Source organism: Micropterus salmoides, unplaced genomic scaffold (assembly GCF_014851395.1).
Source record: "Micropterus salmoides isolate LMB-PRFRI ecotype aquatic unplaced genomic scaffold, ASM1485139v1 Ms_hic_scaffold_6, whole genome shotgun sequence".
Taxonomy (NCBI): domain Eukaryota; kingdom Metazoa; phylum Chordata; class Actinopteri; order Centrarchiformes; family Centrarchidae; genus Micropterus; species Micropterus salmoides.
In genome coordinates this window covers 3,641,638-3,658,940 of record NW_024044348.1, presented here as the reverse complement: position 1 = coordinate 3,658,940, position 17,303 = coordinate 3,641,638, and the positions used below count along the sequence as shown (strand labels likewise).

At 45.6% G+C, this 17,303-nt stretch overlaps 1 protein-coding gene across 1 annotated transcript; it reads right to left on the bottom strand.

Annotated features, from left to right (window-relative positions):
* Positions 1 to 1,047: 1,047 nt before the first annotated feature.
* On the bottom strand, positions 1,048 to 16,793 carry LOC119890594 (EMILIN-1-like; the record flags this gene model as incomplete). The annotated part of the gene is made up of 14 exons (XM_038701922.1): positions 1,048 to 1,950; positions 2,098 to 2,228; positions 5,556 to 5,577; positions 5,661 to 5,786; positions 6,540 to 6,731; positions 7,788 to 8,036; positions 8,117 to 8,344; positions 10,651 to 10,984; positions 11,209 to 11,310; positions 11,440 to 12,087; positions 12,212 to 12,373; positions 14,202 to 14,452; positions 16,060 to 16,259; positions 16,597 to 16,793. Coding segments are annotated over 14 exons (3,165 nt in total), but the record flags the coding sequence as incomplete, so codon positions are not given.
* Between the last annotated feature and the right edge of the window lie 510 nt (positions 16,794 to 17,303).

Here is a 17,303-nt window from a genome sequence, read left to right as displayed (position 1 = left end):
TCTGTGTGAATGCTGTCTGTAACTGCTCGCTACGACATCACGACGCCCAGAAACGTCCCGAACAGCAAAATAATAAGAAAACACAGGCAGCGTTTGGCGTCTCTGCAGACACAGACACGCCAAACGCTGCCGCTGCTCACACGTGATACCGAGAGGGATTCTTCTTCTTCCACAGTTTTGTTTGGAATATACTTCATATTCTATATATTATGCCTTTAAAGGTGCCGTAGAATGGAAAACTGTATTTATCTCGGTGTTGTGAATAAAAAAAGTTCAGAACATGGAGCTGATGCACCGTGAGCCTCGGTCTCCTTCATATGTAAACCTCTCACATGCAGAAGGCCCCGTAAAAAAAGGGCTAGATGTGATGTAACATCTGGGATCTTTAATGTTTACGCCTCAAGAAGGTTTCAGAGACCAGCCCGCGTTCCAGAGAAGCGGTCATGCGAGCTGATGGAGCTGGAGGTCGTTCAGAGTTTTTACGGTTCTGAAGGAAAGGGAAGTCTTTTGTGGTTTTTCCTCTGATGTCCTCTGGCTTTCCTTTTGCTTACCTTACAGTAACTGCTAGCTGCTGCTAACGCTAGCTGCTGTGATCAGCTGGCTCTGAACCAGCGGTCCAAAGTTTCTGTACTGATGTTAGATGTGGAAACGCCAACACGCCCCCGGAGCACCGAGCTTCCAGTCCGGGTAGAATCAGCAACAGGATGACTAGCTGCACAGCTAACTGAGCGGCTAGCAGCAGCTGCTGTTAGCAGTAGTTAGCAGCTAAACTACCCGCTAATCCATCAACCAGAGACTGAAGTTATAAAGTTTGTTTCTGCAGTTAGGCCCCGCCCCTCTGCTGTGCTTGGGGAACTTCGCCAATCAGAAGCAACTGGGCATTCGGGGGTGGGGGGGCTTAAAGAGACATGAATTAACACTGAGTGTTCAGACAGAGGCTGAAAAGGAGCTGGAGCTACGATGACAAAATAATGTGTTTTTTTAAACATTTAACACTTAAAACATTAAGTCTGAACCTGAAAATGACGATTCTACGGCACCTTTAAGTAATGATCTAAATATTTATTCATGGGATTTGATAACAGTTGTGATGTGACGCTAATGGAACAAGATGCAGCTTCATATAAAACATTCACAGTGGGAACAAATCTCAGAAAACACATGAAGCTTAGAGTCACTCTGTCATGTTGCCATGACAACGTCTGACCTGCTGGGGGGCGGGGCTTAAGGATGGCGATGAGCGTCCATTTGTCTGTCCCATACCTTGGTCCCAAACACAAAGACGCCAGCGACATATTACACTGTTCAACACATGTGTTCAAAGCTTCAAGCGGCAGCAGGAAGCAGGCCGGCAGGCATCAGCTGATCCTCACAGGGCTGCTCTGAAGTTAGGTCATGTGACCACATCAGATCAGCTGACTGGATTAAATCCATCCACATGTGAAGTGACATAAACGCTCTGTAGGATAATACGATAAAACCAATGTGATCTGTTAGAACAGACAGAAGTGGGTCCGGGACCGAAGGTTCAGGTAAAAGATTCAACGAGGAAGTGACATCATACTTTATGGTGCCGCCTCCTGCAGGTCTGTCATGAATCTCAATGCTGCTCGTCAGTATGAACTCTTCACATGTCCTCGTACAGCAGCATGCCGCTGAAGATGGTGAGCGGCTCCACAGAGTGGGCCAGTTTGCCCATCACCAGGTCGATGCAGACCGTGTCCCGAGTCTGCAGAGGCAGGATGATGTTGAAGACGGCGAGAGATCCCGGGGTGGTTTTAGCCTCGGCCACAGGGTTGTTCTCTAGACCTTCAGGCTGGTAGCCTCCGGAGTCCACGCGGGCCATGCCGTAATTAGACTTGGACAGAACTGCCTCGATCTTCTCCTTCTTATGTCCGGTTAGGATGGCGCTGAAGAAGTAATGTCCGTCTATGGGGGCGGTGAAAATACCTGGAGGTGACAGAGTCGCTGTGTTAAAGCTCGGATCAACCAGGAAACATTTAAACAGTTAAATATTTGTGACACGTAAAACAGGTGCAGGTGATTCGCTGGGCCATCAGGAGCGGCGTGGGCTTCGGCATCGCCCCTCGGTTTTACCTGTTTTCGGGTCGTAGAAGTCTCCTTCATTGACAAAGATCTTGTCAAAGACGATGGTTCCGGCCCTCTCCATGGGAAACGTGAGAGCGGCAGAGAAGGACAGTCTGGGTACGTGAGCATCGACACCAGCCCTGAAAACACACATTCAAGAAATCACCGGTTGGATCACAGCAGAATGTGGATCTGGGGACGCCTCACGTTTCACTTCATCTTAGCAGGGGTGCGGACTCGAGCCACAAATATGACGACTTTAGACTCGACTCGAAAATCAAAGAATACTTGCATCTCAACTTTGACTTTAGCACCAACGTGACTTCACTGAGCTCGAGCTGACTCCTCATGTCCAAACATGATATAAAGCACTGTGCAGCGTGTCAACATAGTCAAATTTACTCTTAATTAGCCTTTAATTCGACTTTGGTTTCCACCGATTATAAAATAAAAAGTTCATTAAGATAAAATGCTGTTTCACAATGACACTCGTTTGGTCTCTTAAATCCAGCTCTCCTCTTTCCAGCTGAGAAGCCCAGACTCCCTTCAGCGTACAGCATCTGTACTCGTTACTGAGGAGAAGTATTAATACACGCTATCTGTACTCTGAGGAGAAGTATTAATACTCACCATCTGTACTCTGAGGAGAAGTATTAATACTCACCATCTGTACTCAGCGTTACTGAGGAGAAGTATTAATACACACCATCTGTACTCTGAGGAGAAGTATTAATACACGCAATCTGTACTCTGAGGAGAAGTATTAATACACACCATCTGTACTCTGAGGAGAAGTATTAATACACGCTATCTGTACTCTGAGGAGAAGTATTAATACACGCAATCTGTACTCTGAGGAGAAGTATTAATACACACCATCTGTACTCTGAGGAGAAGTATTAATACACGCTATCTGTACTCTGAGGAGAAGTATTAATACACGCTATCTGTACTCTGAGGAGAAGTATTAATACACGCTATCTGTACTCTGAGGAGAAGTATTAATACACGCTATCTGTACTCTGAGGAGAAGTATTAATACACGCAATCTGTACTCTGAGGAGAAGTATTAATACACACCATCTGTACTCTGAGGAGAAGTATTAATACACGCTATCTGTACTCTGAGGAGAAGTATTAATACACGCTATCTGTACTCAGCATTACTGAGGAGAAGTATTAATACACGCTATCTGTACTCAGCGTTACTGAGGAGAAGTATTAATACACGCTATCTGTACTCAGCGTTACTGAGGAGAAGTATTAATACACGCTATCTGTACTCTGAGGAGAAGTATTAATACACGCAATCTGTACTCTGAGGAGAAGTATTAATACACGCAATCTGTACTCAGCGTTACTGAGGAGAAGTATTAATACACACCATCTGTACTCTGAGGAGAAGTATTAATACACACCATCTGTACTCTGAGGAGAAGTATTAATACACACCATCTGTACTCTGAGGAGAAGTATTAATACTCACCATCTGTACTCAGCGTTACTGAGGAGAAGTATTAATACGCACCATCTGTACTCAGCGTTACTGAGGAGAAGTATTAATACACCCATGTGTACTCAGCGTTACTGAGGAGAAGTATTAATACACGCTATCTGTACTCTGAGGAGAAGTATTAATACACGCAATCTGTACTCTGAGGAGAAGTATAATACACACCATCTGTACTCTGAGGAGAAGTATTAATACACGCTATCTGTACTCAGCATTACTGAGGAGAAGTATTAATACACGCTATCTGTACTCAGCGTTACTGAGGAGAAGTATTAATACACGCTATCTGTACTCAGCGTTACTGAGGAGAAGTATTAATACACGCTATCTGTACTCTGAGGAGAAGTATTAATACACGCAATCTGTACTCTGAGGAGAAGTATTAATACACGCAATCTGTACTCAGCGTTACTGAGGAGAAGTATTAATACACACCATCTGTACTCTGAGGAGAAGTATTAATACACACCATCTGTACTCTGAGGAGAAGTATTAATACACACCATCTGTACTCTGAGGAGAAGTATTAATACTCACCATCTGTACTCAGCGTTACTGAGGAGAAGTATTAATACGCACCATCTGTACTCAGCGTTACTGAGGAGAAGTATTAATACACACCATGTGTACTCAGCGTTACTGAGGAGAAGTATTAATACACGCTATCTGTACTCTGAGGAGAAGTATTAATACACGCAATCTGTACTCAGCGTTACTGAGGAGAAGTATTAATACACACCATCTGTACTCAGCGTTACTGAGAAGTATTAATAATACTTTCACATATTTAGACTATTTTGTGTCCGAGAAACAGGGAGCCAGGGTCGGGGTTCATAACCGAGAAAATAAATCCTAGATGAAAGTGTCAAATTTACGAGAACAAAAATCAGAAATTTACTTCCGAATACGCCCAATCCACAGCAAAGTAAGGTGCATGATAGTGATTGTGGGTTAAACCGAATGCAAAGTCTAATATAACTTTTCACTGCATGCATACTACACGGCAGACGTGTGAGTGATGCTGCAGCCTTGCAAAGTGAAGCTTCTCTCATAAATGTGTGAGTTTTTTTTTACTTTTAGATTAATCGTGGAAATTAAATTTTGTCTCAGATTATTCCCCCTCTCCGCTGCCTCCTTTTCTTTAATTACAATGGACCGTATGTGCAGTTGTACCTTTACATCCTAATCATATTACACATAAAAGAAGAGCCCATAAAACACATAATGGAGAATCAGCCTACAGAGAACACCGTGAAGATAATTACAAATTTATTCAATGCGATGCCTCCCTGGATTAGACTTTGACTTGACCGTTAACGTGTCTTTAAACTCCTCATATCCTGACACCATCAACGTGCATACTTCTGGGGGAAATATGGAGCACGCGGCGTTCAGAAGCCTGCATGGCTTTTATGACAACACGCACCAACTCCAATTAAGTTAACACCGACTCAACTAACCGACATCTTATTCACCCTCGTTTGGCATATTGCATTTATAATCATTTAAAAAAACAAAGTATTACAATTTAAAAATTCTATTAATGAATGATGTTTCCTAAGTCAATGACTGTTAAATAACTGTTTTCTCATTATGACTTGTTTAAGACTCCAAACTCAAAGTTTAGGACTTGACTCAGACTTGCCTGTTTCGACTGGTCTGGACTTGGAACTCCACTTGAGTGCTGAGACTTGAGAGATTTACTTGTGACTTTTAAAACAATAAAAAACTTTTTATTTTTTAGTGAAGCATTCTGAGGCTACAGAGGTGTCGAAGGTTAGAGGACCCGGTTTAAAGCAGACAGTGACGGGTCTGTGTGACTCTGCAGTCGAGCCTCTCGCTGTCATTATAAAACTGTTCACAGATCTGCTGCTGTTGCGTCTCAGAATGAGAAAGGTTATCCAACGCTACTGACAGACACACGTTTCCTGCTGTGGAAAACCACGTACCTGACGCACCTCGTTCACCTTTGGGACCTGTAAGAAACCAGAGCAGAGGTTAGCAACAATCCAAGATGAATTTAGTTCCTCTACACTGAAATGTACTGAATATGTCGTACCGGGCAGACCTCGCGCTCCACTTTCACCTTGTCGTCCAGGAGGTCCGAGGGGCCCTTGTGGACCCGGCAGCCCATTGATGCCTCTCTCTCCCGGGGGTCCAGGGGGCCCTTGGGGTCCCGGCAGGCCTGTGTGATAATATGAACAAAAGTATTAAACTGAGGGGTTTGAATGTGTTTTGTGAAGGTGAAGCTAGCTCACAGATCCACACAGAAACCCTCTGTTAACAAAGTGTTAGCGTGTTAGCGTGTTAGCGTGTAGCTGATTTATCACAGCAAAGCAGCATTTCAGAATCGAACATGGAGCAGAAACAACAGAGCTCTGTGGGGCCTGCAGACCTTTTCTTATGGCACCATCATCAGATAAAAATGATTGAAGTTAGTTGTTAAAGATTGAGGGAAGCAAAGCAGTCTAAAGATATATCTGGTTTCACAGCTGTTTCTAAGGTTCCTGTAAGATGGTGCCAGTTGAGGTCTTGGTGAATTTTGTTTCAAATAGCTAGAATTTTATCATTAAAGAAGCTCATGAAGTCGTAACTACTGAGAGCTATGAGAATAGTTGGCTCAACAGAGCTGTGACTCAGTGCTGAAAAGAAACCTGGGGTTGTTCCTATTTTCATCAGCACCAGATAGCTGACAAGCATTTTGTATGACGACATTTCATGTGGGAACTTCTACAATGAGCCTGTGGAAAAGTTCATTTACTGTAAACAGGTTAATCCATTTTGGTCACCAAGACAAAGTCAAACAACAAGACATGAAAATTCTGTTTTACACATCATGACTTTTCACTGGAGGACTGAAGCAGCTGAGAAAGAACACAAACAGACTGTCTGAACTTGAACTGTCCACCACAGAAAAGAAGAGTAGAGTCCGGCTCACCGGTCATCTCGCGCTCAGAGAAACTCTGCAGCTCTTTGAAGACCTGGTTCAGGCTCGAGTTCAGATTCTTCATCTTGCTGTAGACCTCTTCTTGGTTCTTCTGAATGAAGTCCATGATTCCTCCGTGTTGGACGACTGAGTCATTCAGACCAGAAACACACGTCCACAAGCTCGACACATGTCGGTTCAGTCCTGAATATGGGACCCGGCACAGCACGGGGGGTTAAGCTGTAGACATGGACTTGCTTTTGGTTATATTCATTCCCAAACAGTCAAGAACGCACGCAAGTTTCTCTTAAATGTACAATGGAGTCGCCGACTCTGCCTATCGTCCAATCACTGGGGAATAAGACGGACGAATCGCGTCATCTGTGTGAATGCAGGGACGCTTGTCTAGTGGCACTGATGGAGACATGTCCATCAGACGCTGGCTCAGATACAGAGTGTTGGGCAAGTTACTCAGAAACTGTAGGAAGTTACTGGCTACTAATTACTCCTTAAAAAAGTAATATTACATTTCTTATTACTGCGTGATAAAAGTAACTGGTTACGTTACTGTAGTATAGTACTGTAGTACTATACTACAGTACTACAGTACTCATCCTAAGGCCAACGCAAAAGCTGCAGCGATCACCAAATTCAAAGAGGTACAGAAACTTTAATCTACCGCCGATACCCCAAAGCATACTGGGAAATTTTAACCACTGTAAGACTTAGAACAGATTCAGCGCTGGACCTTTACAACACGGGACACACCACAGGACAGGACACACCACAGGACAGGGCAGGACACACCACAGGACAGGCAGGACACACCACAGGACAGGACACAGAACAGGGCAGGACACACCACAGGACAGGGCAGGACACACCACAGGACAGGACACACCACAACACGGACATACCACAGGACAGGGCAGGACACACCACAGGACAGGACACACCACAACACGGGACATACCACAGGACAGGGCAGGACACACCATAGGACAGGGCAGGACACACCACAGGACAGGGCAGGACACACCACAGGACAGGACACAGAACAGGGCAGGACACACCACAGGACAGGGCAGGACACACCACAGGACAGGACACACCACAGGACAGGACACACCACAACACGGGACATACCACAGGACAGGGCAGGACACACCACAGGACGGGACACCCACAACACGGGACACACCACAGGACAGAACATAACACCATATGGGATAAACACTCAAACACAAAAAATGACTGTACCGTCCTTGATCTTGAGGATGGAGTCAGAGACACCGTCCAACCTCCCACAGACTCCCTCCAGCTTCGACAGCCTCTTCTCCAACCCTTCTCCAGACCTCTTACAGTCTCCTATTTCCACCAGCAGCGTGCTCTCGAACCGCTGGACATCCCGACCCATCCCGTCCAGGCGCTCCCCGCTCTCCTCGATGTGCTCCGTCACCTCCTGCTGGATTTTGTCCAGCTCAGAGATGATCTTATCCTTGGTGTTTCCTGTCAGAGGATGAATAAATGTTAGCCAAGAAAGGCTGAGCAATGAATCCAGAGACTCTGTATTTCTGAGCCGGGCTCACCAAGGTCGGTGATGACGCTGCCGTGTTTCTGCACCGTGTGTTCGAGCCCCTTCAGGGTATCGTTGATGGAGCTGAAGGTGAGGATGACCTCGGACAGCTCGCCCTGCAGTGTCTTCAGCTGGTTGTTGTTGATGGAGCCTCCGATCACGCTGTGGCCATCTAGAGGCTTCTCAGCATCCAACCCAGGTCCACGTCCACTGGTACCACCAGTGCTACCAGAACCGCCACCTAGCAGGGGTTTAGTTTGCAAAAGTTTTCTTTCAAATGTTTAACCTTCTGTAAATAACTGAAACAATATTCAAACTAAAGGTAAGAACAGCAGATTTGTGGCTGGTTGGTTTTATAATTTGAAGTCAGACATGTGGAGTTTGATGAAGGCCATAAACAGAGTGAGGATACTCTGCCTGACAAGACAAACTTCAGGGAACCAAAGGCCCACAAATGTGAACAAACCTGGATGTTTCATGCAGGGCCAACAGTTTTTGTGGAAAAAGGCAGTGAAATACAGAATTTGGTTTGTGATAGGACGAGCAGTGATTCTGGGGTGTGAGCTCACGAGATCGAGACAAGACAAGAGATTTTAATACTATTTTTAAGAAATGAAGCTGAATTATATGAAAATCTTGAGCATTAATTTCCTACATTCTGGTGAATTCTTCTGCACCAATAGGTTAGGTTAACTTTATTGTTGTTAACTTTAAATTCTGCTTGGGCACAGCGTAGTGTTGGTTCATAAGAACCATCAACAAGAGCCTGAGAAGCATTGACGTGTTTTACTTCACACGAGGAAAATATAAACACAGAAGAAAAATGACATTGTTGACAACATGGATTCCATTCCATTGATTAAAGTGCATGTGCTAAGGTGCTAGTATGTTCATTGCACATTGATATAGTGCACCGAGATCACAAGTGCTAAAGTGCTCACATATTTATTGCACACAGCTCTATTCAGCAGCTTAATGGAAGGCGGCATAATTGATAATTGCATGTTGGTACACAGAGTCTTCTTCCTGATGGCAGGGTTTTGTATTCAGGGAAGAGGGGAGATTTAAATTTTCCTGGCCTGTTTCATAACTGCCTGGTCATACAGGCTCTGGAAAGACTCCTAGTCTCTCCTCCCTATAGTTTCCATGCCTGTTTTGTGCATGTTAGCAAACTTGTTTTTCAACTTAACTGTTAACACTAAGACCGCCAACATTCTAGCACCCCCTGCAGGCGCCGCAACGGTCATGTGCAGGAAGCAGTTTGTTGGGAGGGATGGTGGAGATCCATATACAGAGTCCCTGCCTCTGCTGAAGCATTTTAAGTCCTGGTTCCTAAGTGATTTATACTGCTTCACCCATAAACCTCATAAAATATCCAAATAAAAATATTCTTTTTAAAAGACAGGGGCGACACGCTGCGGATGACCCATCCACAGGACAGCAGACAGAAACCTGTCATCAAAGCAGGCTGTTTTCTTAGTCTGACAGCCTATTTATGTTTATGATGACGGCACCGTGCGTTATGTGCATTCAATTATCTCCTGCTGCTGCACGTCTCACTTCTAAATGGACCACTTTGCTTTACAATAAAACCACACTCATATATAACATGTAATGTTGTAAAAACTCACCGTATATGGTAATAATGTATAATATGGCAACTGCGGTCTATATGACCGTGGTGGCGGTCAGCGGTATATTTGCTCAGAAATCTTGTGTGTTTTATTTTAGTACCTTCTAAGATACAGAAAACTTTAAACACATATTTAGGAAAAGTCAAGGGCTGACTTTTTTTAGTTATTTGCATTAATAAAACCTTGACCAGGCTGTTCTAGTGTTAAGTTGCCGAACAATACAGTGATTCCATATCTGATGACACTCTCTAAGAAATCCTCATGATGTGAATGCTCACACCATACAACCTGAAATGCCTTAAAAAATAAAGCCTCTGCTGCAATTTGTTGCACAGCTTGTCAGGGTGCCTCGGGTCAAAGACCATCTCCTCTGTTTTTTGGAGGTTGCAGGCAGGTTATCGATTCAAACTCTTACCCTCTAACAGAGTCTAACTCGGTGCAGCTCTCAGATCTGTTTCTCCTGTAGATCTACTTCTTTAATATCTGCTGAGTCATGATTTAGTCTTCCCTCTTCTTCGTGTCTTTGTTTACCTCTTTAAATGTGACTGTGGTTCCTTTTCACCTCAATGAGAAATTAATTCATTGTAATCAGTTAGAAACTCCTGGACTCCTGTGTTCAAAACTTTCACGTTAAACACTGGTTCTTCACTGCGTGAGAAAGTTGATGTGTGGCGTGAGAGCGTGTGAAAAATGCAGATTGCGTGAATCTTGCGAGATCTCGTCACACCCCGACTAAATACATTAGTTAACATGGTTAAAAGTGTAAAGAACTTTGGTCAATTTAAACTTATTTGGAATGTCTATCCATACGTGAAACACCTGAGCACTCAAAGATTTTCTTTCTCATGAGAACAAGATGCAAGAATGAGAAAACAAGGGTGAAGTGAACAATCACTGGATTGGTTGATCTGACCTGAGGGTGTGTCCGGCCCGGTTTTACATTGGCCGGTGCACCTGCTGACGTCGTCTCGCAGCAGGCGGACCTCGTCCTCCAGGTGCGAACAGATCTGGGAGCAGCCTTCTCCCCCTGAGTCCAGTCTGACCTGAAGGCTGTTGATGTGGCTCTGCATCAGCCCCAGTGCATCCTGGGAATGATTCTTTAGCCTCTGCAGCTCGTCCTCCACCTTCCCGCACAGCTCGCAGTCCTGGCCCAGCAGCTCCACCTCTGTCACGATGCGACTGAAGTGTTCGCCGTGATCCCCCGTCAGAGCCTTGATCTTCCGCACGTCGTGGCTCAGGTCCACAACCTCGAGACCATTTACATGTTAATATTCATAACGATCAAACAGTAACGGGGAAGTTATCCTTTTAATCAACAACAGAATTTAATAACTTTAATGTGTTCAGACTGGTTTATGTGTCTGTCGTCAAGGTCATCCTCATTCTTCACTGTGTTTAAATCTGTCTGTATTTGTATCTGCACTTCCCTTCAAACATCACCAGGTGATTACAGGCGCGTAAAAGCTCTCACCTTGTCGTACAGAGAGTCTCCGGACACCGACAGGTCTTTCAGTCGAGTGTTAAAGTGTCGAATCTGATCCTCGTTGGCGACCACTCTCCACTCCAGAGACTTCTCTGTTGTATTTTTTCTTTCTCCCCCCATTCCAACAGTTCTCCTCCTCCTCCTCCTCCTGTTGTTCCACCTCCATCTCCCCTACCTCCTCCATCTCCTCCTGTTGTTCCTCCTCCATCTCCCTACCACCTCCACCTCCTCCTCGTCCTCCCCCTCAGAACCTCCACAGCTGCACTCCTCCAGCCTCCGGCTCAGGAGGGAGGTATTGTTTTCCAGCTTCGACAGCCTCTTGTGGTGCTCGCTCACCCTGTCCTTCACCAGCCCCACTTCCAGCTCCACGTCTGCGATCCTGAAAGCCTGGTCATCGAAGCGGTCCAGGAACACGGCCCTCAGGTCTCCCAGTTCTCTGTGGAAGTAGTCCTTCAGGTCGTTCTCCAGGTATGAGCAGCTCTGTTCAGTCCGCTGCACAGTACTGTTGATCCGCCGCTCCAGGTCTTTCAGTCGACCGTCCAGTCTGTCCTCCGTCACCACGACATCCCTCCTACCTCCCCCTACGCCTCCATCAAAACCTCCTCCTCCCCCGCTGAGCTCCTTGTCCAGGCGGTTCTGCAAAACATCAAAGTCCTCTGAGGCCGAGCTGATCTTGCGCTCAGCGTCAGTGATGCGGTCCTGGAGGTCACCGACGGCGTCGCAGCATCCCTGCGAACGCTCCACCTCTCGTCGCAGCCCGTCCAGGCCCTGCCGGTACCGAGCGTCCATGGCATTTAGCTGCTTCTCCAGAGCTCGAATACTCTCCCTGTCCGCCTGCTGCTGTCTGCGCAGATCCTCCACGCCGGCCTGCAGAACACACAACAGTGAAATCCATCTTACTGACCTAGACATGTTGGCTTCAGCCCTCAGGGGGTTGGGGGCCTCATGTTGTTTTGGATTACTGGCTCATTAAAGGAGGTGGATGTGATACCTGACAGGAAGAGCAGGACAGCGACACCCTCCTCTCCAGCTCCCTCAGGATCTCCTCCCTCAGCGAGCTCAGCCTCTCTCCACTCAGTCCTCCTCCGTCCAGCTCATTTCCTTTCCCATTGACCAGGTGGTTGCTGATGTTGACCAGGGTTTTATCGTGGGCCTGTTGGCGACACATCAGCTACAGTTTTCATTAAAATTCTATGGCATTCAATTTTTATTTCATAACAGATCTCATAACAGCGACCGCAGTTATCATCCCTGGGGCCAGAGCGGGTGGCGTTGAATCCCGACTGAGTGTAAATAGGGAAGATTTTTATTCACGTCGGCGATAACGACTCCCGGTTAAGCCAATCGGAGGTCACTAAGATTAATATTGAGTCGTGTGCACCCCTGCCAAACATGTATAGCCTCATTCCACCGCTGGCTGTCGAGGTGGTGTCCAGCAAACGATGTGGGCTTTGTAGATCATTGGCAGACTTTCTGGGGAAGACCTGGTCTGATTCGGAGAGACGGCATCCATCCCACTTGGGAAGGAGCAGCTCTCATTTCCAGAAATCTGGCCAAGTTTATTAGCGGACCAAATTCATGACAACCCAGAGACCAGGAGGCAGAGTCGCAGTCTAACACACTTCTCTGCTCCTCCTACAAAAGAATAGGAGAATGAAATGTGGACTCTTAAACAGCAGATCTCTCTCCTCTAAAGGTGTACTAGTAAATGAATTAATATCAGATTATAATATTGATTTATTTTGTCTTACTGAGTCCTGGCTGGCTGATGGAGAATATGTTAGCCTAAATGATATATAAATGACATACTGGTATAACGATACGTTTTTTTTCCTGGAAATTTGTCCCAAAAACTCCTCTCGTCTTTATTTCGGGGTCTAGCACTTTAAATGTTAACTTTCACCCAGAACAACAGATGGCGCCAAATATCAGCAAAGCACATGTTGCCCTCCTGACTGAAGCGTGTCACCGTCCCACCGAAACTGGTGACAGAAGTACCAGTAGAAAGTTTATTTTTCATTTGTGTGGTATTTACTGTAGCCTAAATATCAATATCATTCATTTACAAATGAACTGAATTGAATTGTAGAAGCAGTCTAGGTGCTTGATTTATACACCTGTGGCCATGGAAGTGATAGTTTATAGATGTGTGGATCGATATAGTCTATAAAAATAAATTTGTTTAAGTGTACCGAGCGCCTGGTCCACAAGGTGAAGGGAATATTCATGTAGACGCTGAGAATGACAGCCTTAGCGCTGCGTTCATCATCTCTCTATTAGATTTAATCGGCTTCTCATAAACCGACTCACTGTTTTAACCACACCCTCAGCCTTGTTCTGGTATTGAAATCAAACATTTAATAGTGTTTCCACAGAATCCCTTTTTATCTAACCACAGTTTGATAACTTTTAAGTTCCTACTGCTGGACTACACGCCATTAGGCAGAAATTTCTACGCTTGATGTCTATCTGAAAGTGCTGCAGCTAAATTTTAGTGTAGTGATTAAAGTAAAGTGATTCCATCAGCTTTTACCTCATGACCATGTCTGAATATCAGACAGGACTGCTATGTTAATTTCAGTCCCTCTCAAACTGATCTTGTTGCTGCAGGCTCGCTGTGAACGCGGGAGGAGATGTTGAGAAAAAGTGATGGACTTGTGTCAGATATATTGAATAATATCATTCTTGCCTATTTCTGCTCGACATTTTAGTGAAAGTTGAAAAGTGGTAGCATGTAAGACACATTTGTTATGAATCTTCAAAGTTTTAAACTGTTGCTGTGGCACCAGAATACTGAGCCCACAACGCCAGCAGAGCTTTGGATGTTTATTTTCATGGATGGATGACAGATTTCACCGTAGGAAAAAGAACAACAACAACATTGGGAGCGCTGCCTGATCAATAAAACAATGAGTTTGTGTGCTGACAGAGACCTGACTGACCCTCCAGTACCCACAGGTAGAGTGGAAACAGTGACTCACCTGTGTGCGGTTGTCCAGCTGGTCCAGTTTGGTCTGAATGTTGTGAATTGTCTCTTTTATCTCCGGCTGAGCTGCATCAGCAGGGTTCCTTCCTCCTGAAGAGGAACCTCCTCCTCCTCCTCCGGTGAAGCCCGGTTTGTTGGCCTCCTGCTGCAAGTGTTTATTTAGGGTGGACTGAAGGTCCTGGAGGTTCCTGGTCAGAATCTGGATCTTCTCCTCCAGCTGCTTCATCTTCTCGTTCTCAACTCGTCCTGAAAGAAAAGGAAGAAGCAACTTTTACAGTCCAGTAGAGACGGTGGAGGGGCCGCAGTAAGAGCAGTTCATACTGGTGACCAGCAGAGGTCAGCACAGCTTATAGAAGGTCCGATGGTTTCCAGCAGGTTGGATCCTGAGGAGGGTTCAGTGATCAGCGTCACCGGAAGACTAATTCAAACTTAACATGCTATCTGTACAACATGTGGTCTCTCTGGTGGTGCTTGGTTTATGGAGTTGATCTGGATCCATAATGTGTAAATGTAAAGAATAAGAAGGGTCTCCATCAGCACTGTGCCGGTCTAAAGGGGGAAACCCCTGGACATTAGATCAGGGACGGGCATCACTACTCGCTACAGAAGAGAACTTCAGCTGATACTTTCTGTCACCAGATGGTAGCAGAAAATGACTTTGTGTGGTTTCACTTGCAGCCAAACACACAGAAAGAAAGAGAAGAGCAGCTTTTTCTCCTGATGTGCCTGCACCATTAACCATTAACATTTTTATTTGCAGTTTCCATCACTTGTCACTGATCGATCGCTGTGTTCCATCACACCAGTTCAAGCTTTTGTGGCGCAGCAGCTGATTTTCCTGACGGAGCCTCCGGCTGCAGCTGCGGCTGCTTCAGGTGCATCTGCTGGACGTGCAGCTTCTCTTTACTCTGAGAGTCTGTAGTGTAGTTTAGTGACTTCTTTAAACAGACTCTGACTCGAGGTTTGACTCACCACTAAAGGAAAAAGCACTCGGAGATCTTTCACTTCAGTTTATTGATGAAACTATTGAAACTCCCGAGCTTTCCCCGTATATAAAACTACCTGTGAGCTTGAACTAATCAGGACGAGCAGGATCTGTTTCCCAAAACTTTTATGTAGCAGTTATTTGAAACAAGAAAAATAAAATAGATCACCTTGCTTGTCCATAACAACAGTAAAACTAATAATAGGTGACCAATCAGCTACTACGGCTTCAACAGGTGGCATTTTATGAGAGTGATGAAGTACTGTTGGTATCGGTATCACTGTAAGGGTACTGGTTTTGGTGCAGGTAGCGTAACATTTTAAACGATACCCAATCCTACTTTAGATCCAGTTTGTGGGGCCCATGTGGGTTCATCCTGCTGCTGGTGCGGAGCAATAACTGAGAAACCTGTCCTCACTAGCCGTGTCGCATTAGAAAAGGATTTCACAAAAGAATTTTTACGCTGGCTTGAGGTGTTTTTTGTCTTTTTGTCGTTCTGCTGTCAGCGTCTTGCTTGACATTCCCATAACGCGCGGAGACATGTCTGGTAGCAGTTTGCCCGCTTGAAACACATTCCTGAGGACCCCTTTCTATTTTTTTAAGCTCAATGGTCATCATGTTCATGCGGCTGGTTTTGTTTCGTATTCGTCTTGTTTATTACAGCCATGTGTGATGTCAACTACTGACGCAGCTACGCTCGCTGCAACATTACAAAAGTCCGCTTAAAAAAATGACAATTAGATGGAAACATGGCTACTGTCACCTTTCAGGCTTAGCCACAGGAAATGAGGTCCAAGAGGTTTTTCTGTTGACAATAGGGTCTTTCTAAGGATTTATGTTCAGACGTGTCAAATGAGAATCCACTAACCGCTCTGGCCAGATCCAGAACTGCCTCCTCCCCCCTGTCCTGGTCTGGGCTGAGGTCTGGTGGTGGAAATTTGGGTTCCTGCTCCTCCAGCTGGACCATCGTTGCAGTCTTCTCCACTGTAGCCGTCGCAGCACTTCCACTCCATCTCTGTGACCATTTTGTAGGCCACTTTGTACCGCGGCCTCATGTAGGTCCGATAGCTGCAGAGGTCAGACAGCAGTGAGCTCGATATCGAACAACATACAGTCATTAAATAATCACTGAGTGTCAGGAGAAGAATCAAAGCAAACTCAGGGAACGCACACAACCATCTCTCTAATAAACAGGGTGTGTGTTCTTTCCATTATGTCAGGAACCGTTCATCTTCACACGTGGCGGGGGTGTTGCTGTGGACTCAGGACTCACGTTTGGTGCAATTTGAACACGAAACAGTTCAGCGGGGCTTATATTGCTCCGATCTGCAACAGCAAGAGCCTCCGGAGGCGGGGCTTATTGTCTCCGATATGTGTGTGTGTGTGTGTGTGTGTGTGTACTCACACCACCACCCTGCTGCACTGTCCGCTCCCCCAGCTGCAGGGATGATAATCGGGCTTCACGTAGGTTTCCACTCCGTCCTCGACCACACAGCTCACCGTCTTTGTCACAACAAACGCACACCAGTTCCTGTTCAACACACACACACACACGCACACACACACACAGGTTTCAGTCACATGACGAGACAAACAGCAACACCAGAAAGTTCATGTTTTATTAGAGTTCAGTGTTTATTGATCATGTGACCAATGAAAACCTAGTGGACAGACGAGGCCCTGTTTTATTCAGACCTGCACATCCTAAACTTTTTTCCCCATGTTTTCTTTACCCGCCTCCTGACAGACGAGACCCGACCAATCAACTTACTTGATGCACGGCTCTGTGTAGGACACGTTAACGTGTTCTGCTCATCCGTGACTTTACCGTCCACCTCAACTATGTTTTACAGTTTAATTTCACTTTAAATTCCAAAAACTGAACTCCATCAACTTCCTGACAAGATAAAAACCTTTAACCTCCACGCATCTCTGCCCCCCATGGCACCACGGTACAAGATCTCTGCCCCCCATGGCACCACGGTACAAGATCTCTGCCCCCCATGGCACCGCGGTTCAAGATCTCTGCCCCCCATGGCACCACAGTACACAGTCTAACTGAGGAGGTCTCGCTCTGTCCGTCAAATACGACACTGCGTTTCTTACGTGACA